Consider the following 11555-nt stretch of genomic DNA (forward strand, 5'->3'; position numbering starts at 1 on the left):
TTTTACTATCAGCTGAAAACAAACAGCAGCAACTCTATGACGCAAAAAAACTGAAATTAATTAAATATTGTTTTATTAATCCCCAAAGGGAAATCATATTGTGGCAGCATTAATTACTATTAAAGATGTGGTATTGTCATAGGTGATAGAATAGGGGGGGGAAAGTATTGTAGTCTTAAAGCTGAGCAGAGAGCTGTTGGAGTTGTTCCTGCAGCCAAGTCTCAGTTGATAAAAATAACATTTATTTACTGATATTCCTGCTGCACCCTCGTCTGGGGTCCATTTCATTTGTGGGCAATCTCACATTTTCAATGATGACCAAGGGAAGAAAATGTTTAAAATTCACTCTCTTTGCTCTCCATTTTGTTCCTGCTCTGCATCCCAGACGTCTCCTCTTCAACTTGCCTCGAATTGGGGTCTTTGGAAAGCTCATTCAGCTGCTTCCACATGGAAACAACTTTCCCGTTGCCATGTTTATGTATCATAACAGATTGCAAGAGTAAACAGTCCCCCACATTTCCCTTCTAACCTCTGCTTGAGGTACCTTTAGTGATATTTCCACTTTCTTCAGCAGAAGTGAACTGATGGTTTGAGGCTGCGTGCCACAGAAAAGTTTGGAAAACTTTACTGAAACTAATTCAGGGTTCAAAGATGAACCAAATTCTTTCATTTATTTTTAAAGAGTCACGTTTTAAGAGAGGATTGAGGATCTTTGATGTCTTTCCTTGGAACAGACGCCATGTTCTGTACTTTTATAGGAGTATTATTGAGCATTGTTCCATGATTTACTGAGACGGCTGCAGAGCTCAGGAGGCTGGACTGCCATAAAAAAAAACTCACCATCATGTTTGATTTAAAATACACATGAAAACTGTTGGAGGAAAGGATTTGTTATTGTCTTAAATTGCTGAAAAGTGATGAATGACATGAATTTTTAAGTCTTTACTCTTCGCTGATCTTTCTTCCTAAATTACTTTCTTTCTTTTTCCTTTTTTCTGTTCTTGATCATCTGTTTCCCCAACCTCCTTTCCTCTCTTCTTTCTCTCCTCATTCTTTTTATTTTCTAAAGGGAAAGTGAAGCATAAATGAACAAATAACAATTATTGTGTAGTTATGGCTGTGGACAGGAATGACCTCCTGTAACCTTCTTTATTGAGCTGAAGAAGCCTCTGACTGAACACACTTCTTTGTTTGATCACGATGTTGCAGTTTTGTTCGTTATATATACGTATATATATAAATAATATATATATAATATATTTAATATAAAATCATATATATATAAAAATATAAAATGCAAAGAAAAAGATATATATATATCTTTTTCTTTGCATATTTTAAACTTTGTAACATGTTAAATTCAAGAATTAGTTTAAAAATATCTAATTGAAAAAAACTTTTTATTAAGATAATTATTTTTGATAGATTTTTATAAAACAAAATGCTTTACTTTGAAGAATACTTGAAAAATTTTGAAATACATGTTCAAGTTTAGTTTACTTTAACTTAATATTCACACTTTCTTATTTCTATTTGTCTAATATATGTAAAAATTATCATTAAATGTTTTGGTTGACGATTAAATCTAAACACTATTTCCAGAGTTTAAAAAGTTTTTGATCCAATTTGTACAGAATTCCTTCAAATTTACAAAATAATGGTTGTTTGATGTCTCTTCCCTTCAGGTACACTAGGGCTGAGGTGGTGTTTCTCATAAACGTCGGATCCTTGTGGTTCCCAGAGTTTCTAAAAGCAGAATGGGAGGCAGAGCCTTCAGTTATCAGGCCCCTCTCTGTGGAACCAGCTGCCAGTTTGGGAGGCAGAGCCTTCAGTTATCAGGCCCCTCTCTGTGGAAGCAGCTGCCAGTTTGGGAGGCAGAGCCTTCAGTTATCAGGCCCCTCTCTGTGGAAGCAGCTGCCAGTTTGGGAGGCAGAGCCTTCAGTTATCAGGCCCCTCTCTGTGGAAGCAGCTGCCAGTTTGGCTTCAGGAAGCGGACACCCTCTCTACCTTTAAAACTTTCCTTTCTGATAAAGCTTATAGTTAGGGATGGCTCAGGTGACCCTGAAACATCCCATAGTTAAGCTGCTATAGGCCCAGCCTGCTGGGGGAGCTCCCATAATGCACCTCTCCATGTACATTTGACATCATTGTTGTCGTTAACTTGTGTTTCTCTCTCTCAGGAGGTATCCCTGGCCTGGTGTTACGGTGCTTGTTGTCCCCTCTTTCCTGTCCTCTCAGCCCCCAGCTGGTCGAGGCAGATGGCCACCTTCCTGGTTCTGGGGGTCCGGCCGAATAGTCGAAGAAAGACTTCCTATTATCTTTTCCTAAGATGCTTTCCTTGACCTCTATGGAAAACATGATGGTGCGAAGAAAAGATGTCGGGAAACATTCTTAAGGACGATCATATTCACATTCTGCTGCAAATGTTCCACAAAAAGGGCTTCAGATACTTAATCTTCTGCAAACTTTTCACAGTTTTACATGAAAATTATACCACTATTATACCATCTCTAATATATCATATTAGAGATGAGACATAAAGTTTATTATCAAAGTTTGGAACTGAAAAGCTCAAACACACCCCCCCGTCTTCATATTTATGAATCAGAGTTAGTACGACTGGATGAAAATAATCGAGTGTCGTTATAAAACTTGTAGCCGCAAGGAATTGTGGGACGGATCCATTTCATCCAGATCATTCAGTTCATTTTCCTGAGGAGTTCAAACAGCTCTGGTCGTGGCTGCTGCTCAGATACCTCTGGGTCATTTCACTCCGTTAGAAAGGTTCCCAAACAAAACAGAACCCTGGTTCTGGTTCTGATGGAGGTTTCTTCCTGTTAAAGGGGAGTTTGTTCTTTCCTCAGGACGGGAAAGTTTTGATGCAATCGGTTGGTTTCCTTTGCTAAACTACTTTTTTGAACTGGACTAATTTGGATTTAATTAATAAAACAGAATTGAACTGAATTTGACCTTTTTTTGATGCAAATATTACCAGAAAACACAGACTGGTGTCAGTGCGTTGGTGACAAAGTGAAACTAAAAATGTGAACTGTATAAAAGTGATAAGATGCTGTAATGAGCTTAAAGCAAATTGAAAAAAAGGAATCAAAACCTTTTTAAAAGTGAATGTGTGGTGTTCTTGTTGAGCTCAGAGGTTTTTCATATATCAGCAAGGACGGCGAGAGAAGAAGCAGCGACCACTCAGGTTAAAACACGAAGCAGCAACGACCTCATCGCTGATAAAAAACAAGAGGACGAGGCTGCTGAAAGCATGAAAGCTCAGAGCAGAGCGCAGTCTCAAAATCCTCCACTAGGTGGCAGAAAACATCCAGCAGAGGTCAGAAAAGCCAGAAGGCCGTTGTTGTTGTTTTAATTTCTTTTATTAAAGCATTGAAAAGGGCTTCAGATCAGTGTGCGCTTCATGTGTGGAAGCAAATATCAACCTGCTCCAGTTTCTTAATGTTTCACACCTGCAAGTATGACTGATGTGTGATATTAATCCAGAGCTCTGACATGGAAACCAAGGCCTTAAATAAAAAAAAAAAAATGACAAAAAAGCGACACCCTTCTCTTATTCAACAGCAAACTTCATCTGAGCGTCAAACGTTTCATGCGTTTATTGTTAAATGTTTTGCCAGCATTAAGCCTTCACACTTTATTGCCATGGAAACAGAGACAGTTTAGCTCCTAAAGCCCACCGCTCGTCAGGTTTCACAGCTCGTTCCGAGTCGAGCTTCGCCGCCTGCCCGCAGCGCTGAACTCATCTTTGACCTTCTGACAGCCAGCAGACGCCACTGAAATCTCTCCTCTTCCTCCTCCTCATTGGCTGCCCGAGGCCTTCAGGAAATGAAGTTGGTTTGTGGGATTATGCTCTCCACTTTGTGATCTGCAGGATTTGCCGATGCCTCGTAGTTACAGATGGTCACTTCATGTCTGTGAGCCTTAAAAAGACAGCGTTGGTAGAGGCAGTCTGTTAAAACCACAGTTTACAACAAACTGAAAGCAGGAAGGAAATACAGCAGCTTTTATACATGTACCAGGCTTAAAATGCTTTTCTAACTAAAAGTAGATGTTTATAATGGAAATGTACCAGGCTGAAATTAACAGTAGTAGTCCTTTAAAGGTGACATATTCTGTAAAAATCCTTCTTTCTGTTCCTGGGAGCAGATATCAGAGTGTCTGAAGTCACCAAAAACACAACCCTGGTATCAAGGGCGAAACCATAGTGTAGATATTGGGGGGGTCCAAATTAGAACTGTAGACCATATTCCAGCGGGGGGTCTGGGGGTCCTCCCCCAGAAGATTTTTTATTTCTTAGATGCCATTTCCTGCATTCTAGTGCATTTTAGGGTGACCTGTACAAATCCTAAACCCATGAAATATATACTGTATAGAACAGTAGATTTCAGCCCTTGGTCCAAATGTGAGCCCTTCCCAAAATATTTATATTGAAAATGTTGTACAATTTTCATATAGGTGTATTGATAAAGATGTGCTTGTATAGAACATAGTTTTTAAGAAATGCAGTATAATGACCAATTAACAAGTTACAATTCAAAGCTCGTTTTTTATTGTATGTCAAGTAGCAAAACACAAATACAAAATGTGCAATTGTAAACTTATTCCATACTATTTTGTTTGTATACTGTTTCCCACATTGAAAGTAAATCTGGAACAGCAAGGGACTGATCTAGGAAAGAAGGAGTACTTTTATATGTCACATACTAGACAAAATATTGGAGGGGACAGATTGGTACTTTCCCAACATTGGGGGGGACGTGTCCCCCTCAATGTCTATGGTGGTTACGCCCCTGCCTGGTATCTATTTAGTTCCACATTTAAGGAGCCATCACTCCTTAAGTTGGCTCCGCCTCCTCTGCTAAGCCCCACCCCCTCACATCCCCCCTGCTGGGCAGATGAAGCCAGCTTCTGGTGGAAATGTTCTGCTGTCAGCTCCTCTGAGGAGCATGCATCTTCCATCCAGCAGCAGGCCCAGAGGATAAACTCTATCTGAGGCTAATGTTCCAGCAGAGTTAGCTAAAGACTGTGGATAAACTCTATCTGAGGCTAATGTTCCAGCAGAGTTAGCTAAAGACTGAGGATGTGCAGCAGCCACTTTTCATCCCACTGTTTTAACAATTTGGTCCAGTTCAACGCTGGACTGAAGAAGCTGAGCCACAAAGAGGGATCAGTTCCAACTCTCAGAGCCTGAACTTCAGAGCAGAAAAATGGAAGCATCTGAGAAATAACTCCTCATGGTTTATTTACTGATTATTTTCTCCTTTAGCAGCAGCTAACGCTAACAGCTTAGCTAATGAAGGTGACGTACACCAGCTTCTATGGTGTTGTTGAATTGTGTAAAAAAGAAAAAGATGTTCAGGTGGAGGCAGCAGACTGATAATGTTTCAACATGATTCAGACCAACCTCTGAATACTCTCCTCTGAGACCAATGTAGTACACCCGGGTGTTCTCTGCTCCAAAGTTCTTGGAGATGTGGATGGAGAGGTGCTGAACGTTGGAAAAACGAGCGATCCTGCACATGACGACAGAAAAGGGGAAACAGTTCAGGAGGGAACATTAATGTACCCGAAATCAAGCTATAAAACGGAGAAATGTGACATTTACTTTGAGTTAATGCGATTTAGGAGAGGAGAGACTAGGGTGGGACAGGTGATGTTTTTGTCTTATCTAAAACTATATGGGGCAATAAACGGTTTTTATTGGTTTGAAATGAATGAGAACCAGAAATGGGTCAGATTTTCTGTGCGGAGGCAAATCCAACAAGGCAAATCCAACAAGAGAAGAAAAAGAAGAAGAAGAAGAAGAAGAAGAAGAAAAAGAAGAAGAAGTGGTCATCAATCATCACATCCGGGTTTCTAAAGGCGGATTGATAGTTGACGCGTCGCTCACGGCGCAGCCGGTACGTGGCGTCAAAAGGACGTTTCTGGCCTGGCGGTGCGGCGTCGTGCACCAGTCGAAATTTGTAACTCGGCGCACGGAGAACGTCAAACCGGACGGACCAACTGGAAAACAGGCTCACGGCTGACGGTTGTGTCATGTAAAATAATAAATGATGTCGTTAGGAATTTGCTGTTGTTTCATTCACTGGAAGCAGCTTTGAGTATTAGCGCTATATAAAACCGATCTATTATTATTATTATTATTATTATTATTATTATTATTATTATTGCATCCTGAAAGGTAACGATAATTCCCAGGTGTGTAGCACACTATTTCATAACAAACAAACAAAGGGTAACACAATACACTTAAAAGTCCTATAACAATATTCTAAGAACTATATCAGACTATAATGGTGAGAACACACCTATTGAAATTTCAACTTCTGCAGGATCATCAACTATTATGTAAATAATCTTTCTCTTTCGTCGCCTTTTTGCCGGCAAGGTTCTGAGCAGCCGGAAATCAGCCGGCCTGAAGCTGATTTCCCTTAAGGTCTAAACTCTGTAAACTTTAGCAACATTTGAAACATTTTCAGGCGAGAAAGTAGTCGTTTAGATCCCCAACGTGTTGAAAACCTCACAAAATACCGGCTATTTACAGTTTTGTTCCCACGACTTCGGCACTACTAAAGCTAGCCGCAGTGAGCAACGCGCTTCCTGTTATTTTCACAAAGTAAAATACCTGTTACCTTTTATCATAGGGAAAGCCATTACGATACAATTGGTGCTTTTGTTTTGAAAACAGGAAGTGAACCTACCCTCGCTGTAGCTAGCTTGAAACTGCCGTTTTGACAGGAAATGACGATCGGCGACGTCACGTTAGGTTGCATCTTGGGTAGTTTGAGTATGAGTAGTAACCTCATGATGCATACCCAACATTTCGGAGAATCTAGTATGCATCCTAGAAAAAAGTCAGTATGAGTAGTAGGAGAAGTATGCGGTTTCAAACACAGCCATTGTTTTCTTGTCCGCTTTAATCGTTGTAGAGTAGTTAGCTTTAACCTTCACGGAGCAGGGGTGGTCTGTGGCGTAGTGGGTTAAGTGGCCGCCCCATGTACAGAGGCTATAGTCCTTGCTGCAGCTGGCCCCGGTTCGAATCCCGCATCGGACGGCTCTGTGCTGCATGTTATTCCCCCTCTCTCTGCCCCCTGCTTCCTGTCTCTCTTCACTGTCCTATATAATAAAGGCATAAAAAGCCCCAAAAAATAATAAAAAAAACCTTCATGGAGCAGCGACACCTCTGTGATGGAGAAAATTGCAACTACTGGCGCATCGACTCGCACCATGTGGTGAGAATGATGGGTTCAGAGAATAAATGGAGAATTACATGAAGGTTGACAGGATGCCTTAACTGAGCACATTCATGAGTCTGAAACAGAAAGAAACGCGTCTTTGACCAGATTAAATTTCAAGCTCCGGGACTTCTTCGTGTGGTCTGATGTTCCTCTTCAAACTGAACGTTTCAACAGTGAAAGGAAGCGGCTGAAAAGCATTTTTAAAGCAGGTTAAAAGTTCTTGTTTGTGCTCTCACTTTGTCGGGTACTCCAGCTGAGCCGCAGGGTCTTTGTTGAGCCTGAACGCCTGTTCGGGTTCTCTGCCGGTGTCGTCAAACGACATCTGAGGGATGTTCTTGTAGCTGGAAAGAAAAAGAAAAAAAAAAAAACGATCAACAGATGTCGATAAAACCCACTGAAAAAAGGAAGAGAAAAGTCACGTCTTTGGGTGTCTGAGGTGTTAAAATATGTGATTAAATGAGCTGCTTCAGATTAGCAGGGAACAGTCACATCACAGCAGCTTTAATCAGCTTTTTACCCCTTTTTACCGACTCGTTTTACAACATTTGGAAACAACGATTGAACCTGCGGATCAGGATTAAAACGGCAGGTTACAGGTGTTCCTCTGAGGCCAACGTCTAACCTTCAAAAAAACTGATTACCTTTTCCCATGAAACAGGATAAACTTTACAGATTTAAAACTAAATCTATCTTTTCACTGCCTGATTAAAGCTGTCTCTTCTCTTTCCGCAGGTCTTTCATCCCGGCTGCTGTCAGACTTTTCAACACATGCACACACTGATCATTTTGTTGCCTTTCCATGACAATCCACCACTCATATAGAGATTTTTCTTTATCCGTATTTATTTATATTTTATTCATTTCACCTTCATAATGTGCAATATTATTCATACTAGGTCACTTTACTTTTTGGTCACTTAACTTTTTAGTACTTGCTTTTTCTCTTCTTTTAAATTTCTTGTTCATGTCAGTTGTTGCTGCTGTGACAAGTGAATTTCCCCGTTGTGGGATAAATAAAGTACAATCTAATCTAAACTTCTCTTTTCAGAAGTTTATAAAAAGAAAAAGCGACTTCTTTCTGAATCTGCCGACTGAACGGCAGCTCTTCAACATTTTTCCGATGTGTTTTCCAGCTGATCAAAGCGCCCACAGCATGAACTTTGGCATGAACCCCATCAGCTCTTGGTTTTCCTCCCCGGATTAGGACCATCAGCTGAGGCAAACACTCACAGTCGTATCTCGGCGGGGTGGGAGTCGCCATCCTCTCCGGAGATGATGACGCCTTTCAGCTTCACGCTGCCGGTAAAACTGAAAGAGACGCAGGAAGTTTGGTTTTACTCTGAGAGGACGCCACGTCTGCGACAGACGAGACGGAAGAAGCCGTCATGGGCGACGACCATGCGATTCGCTGATTCAGTCAGCTCGATGATGAGCATGATTTAAACTTAAAGGGATAGTTTGCCTCTTTTGACATGAAGCTGTATGACATCCCATATCAGCAACATCATTTATGAACATTTTCTTACCCCCTGCTGCCTCCTGTGAGCAGAGTTCCAGCCTCGTTTTGGCGTTGACGAAAGTAGTCCGGCTAGTTGGCTGGGACTTAAAAAAGAAAGCGTTTTGCTTCTTAAAACAATATGCGTTCAAAAGAGTAATACATTTGCATCACAAAATCGTTCTCCAGGAAAAAGTCAGACCTCACAATCTCTTGGCCCTATTTTCTCTCCCTTCGTATCACTGCCTGCTGCCGCCTGCCGACAGCCGCGCCTGTTACAGTGTTTGCTGCTCGGAAGCAGGGGATTGCTCGGTCTGCACAGCAGGCAGTGATACGAAGGGAGAGAAAATAGGGCCAAGAGATTGTGAGGTCTGACTTTTTCCTGGAGAACGGTTTTGTGATGCAAATGTATTACTCTGTTGAACACATATTGTTTTGAGAAGCAAAACACTTTATTTTTTAAACCCCAGCCAACTAGCCGGACTACCTTCGTCAACACCAAAACGAGGCTGGAACTCGGCTCACAGGACGCAGCAGGGGGTAAGAAAATGTTCATAAATGATATTGCTAATATGGGATGTCATACAGCTTCATGTCAAAAGAGGCGAACTATCCCTTTAAAGTCACTTTCTGTACTAAGAACAGAGCTTTTATTGTTCCTCTGAGGTCATCTCATCTAACCTTCATCCCCAACACAGAGTTAGAGATGCTAAACAGCTCCTCTAAGTTTGTGAAAATACTAGGAAATAAATATCTTTGCTGACTAAATGACACCTAATAATGATGGTTTCAGGACTTACGGGATGTTGAACAGCAGCTCTTCATCTGCATCACTCTCGACAAACTGCGAAGAGAAAAAAAAGACGCCGTTACGCGCCTCCGCTTCTCTGATTTCTTTCTCTTTTCATCCCCAAATACAGTTGCAGTTATCGTGTTCTCAGACAGTTTCTACCGGAAACATCTGCTCTGAGCAGACTCTATGCTTTTCACTTGGGTTTCAGACTCTCGGCGGGGCATCATAAGACACCTGGGAGCACCGCGGGATGATGGGAAACACCTGACATCCCACCTTTCTATCAGGTTTCTATCAGTCAAACTTGTCAGAGATGGACAGACGGATCGGGGCTCCGTCAGCAGTAATGAGGGCGCTGCTCCTCCACATAGAAAGGAGTCAGCTGAGGTGGTTCATCGGTTAGGATGCCTCCTGGGAGGAGGCCCCGGGTCAGAACCAGAACTCTGTGGAGGGATTATATATCCCACCTGGTCTGGGAACGCCTCGGGATCCCCCAGGAGGAGCTGGAGGGGGTCGCTGGGGAGAGGGATGTCTGGGTTTCCCTCCCGAATCTGCTGCCTCCATCCTGACCTCATAAGTGGAAGATGATGGATGGATGATAGTCGCATTGAACAAGATACTTTTCAAACATATCTTTTAGTCTTGAATTCTCTTTCTCAGTCACAAACACAAATATAACGTATGCTCTGTGATAAAGAACATTTCAGAAGCTTCAGAATCAGTTATTCTCGTGTAATTATTCTCATTTTGTGTCTCATTTCATGTTTTACTCTGTTCTTTACATCTTATTAAGCATGTAATCCTGGCCCCATTTGTTGTACTGTGCATCTTTGTGCTCATCTTGCATGTATTTTTTTTTTATCGTTTTGTGTCTGATTTTTCATCCCATTTAGCTTCTACTGGGTTGTTTAATTTCAGTCTGATCTTTCCCTTCTGTCTGTAGCCACTTTATGTGTAATTTTGTTTATTTTTTTGTCCTTTGTCCCATTTTGCATCCCGTTCTGTTCCCACTGCTCGTTTTGTGATTAATTATTCATCCAACGTAGTCCTTTTTGTTTATTTCTTCATATAATGTGGACCCAAATGATCAGGGTGTGGTGCTTTTGCATGCTTTTTGCTCATTAGTGATCATTTTGTGCAACATTTTGCCAGATAATTTAGTCTTAAAGGTCGGTTTTCGTCTGTTTTATTTGTTGCAGGCGCTGCAGGGGCCTCCCAACCTTTGGGGCCCTGCGTCAGTGACCAATCCTCCCGTTCAGAAATCAATAATGATAGATCAGTAAAATATTGCACAATCTGAGAGGTTTGAGCAGACTGAAACTTCACTTTTTTCGGACACCTGCGGGGACCCCCAGTGTGTTTGTTCAGCGGGGCACAAACGGAATGAGTGCCCGGAGACAGGCTCCCTGCGGCGGTTACCTTGTCTCGCTCGTTCCGCTGATCCCATGGTTTGAACACCAGCCTCCCGTCTCCGTCTCTGCTCTCGTTCAGACACTGAAGCTTCTCCAGGTCGATCCGCTGGTACAGTCCGTACTCCAGGCCCCTCTCCGCGGGCTCGTGCTCACCCTCGCAGCTGTGGCCGTGCCCGTGACCGTGACCGTGTCCGGACATCGTGGGTTCAGAAGAAGAAATAAAGCTCAGTCAGCAGACAGGACGTTTTTGCAAAGTAAGAAAGAATCAGCAAGTTTCGCTTCGCAGCGTGAAACGATCCGACTCCTGCGTCAAGTGACGCGGATTTATGACGCATTTCCGGTGAGAGATTTTCAAAATAATCCAGGTACTTTTCTGTGTTTCCTTCTTTCTTTGAATCAGAGCAACAAGAAGTTAATTTGCTTTTAGTCAAACTCTAAATTATTTTTCGTTTCTTTCTCTCTTTTTTTCTATTTCCGTATTCTTTCTTCCATTTTTCTTTATTCTTTATTTTCCAACAGTTTGTTTCTTTATTCTTTAGTTTTTTAGGCAAGGCAAGGCATCTTTATTTACATAGCACATTTCATACCACAAGCAA

General features: G+C 41.8%; 1 protein-coding gene across 1 annotated transcript; it reads right to left on the bottom strand.

The window, feature by feature from the left end:
• Positions 1-3358: 3358 nt before the first annotated feature.
• pithd1 (PITH (C-terminal proteasome-interacting domain of thioredoxin-like) domain containing 1) lies at positions 3359-11288 on the bottom strand. Its single transcript, XM_075449956.1, has 6 exons — positions 10967-11288; positions 9555-9598; positions 8490-8567; positions 7496-7600; positions 5426-5534; positions 3359-3941 (listed from the first exon to the last, which is right to left on the bottom strand). Exons 1-6 carry the CDS (start codon positions 11156-11158, stop codon positions 3840-3842), a joined length of 630 nt encoding a protein of 209 aa, XP_075306071.1. The 5' UTR covers positions 11159-11288; the 3' UTR covers positions 3359-3839.
• Between the last annotated feature and the right edge of the window lie 267 nt (positions 11289-11555).

The sequence above is a fragment of the Odontesthes bonariensis genome, chromosome 18 (genome assembly GCF_027942865.1).
Source record: "Odontesthes bonariensis isolate fOdoBon6 chromosome 18, fOdoBon6.hap1, whole genome shotgun sequence".
Classification (NCBI taxonomy): Eukaryota; Metazoa; Chordata; class Actinopteri; order Atheriniformes; family Atherinopsidae; genus Odontesthes; species Odontesthes bonariensis.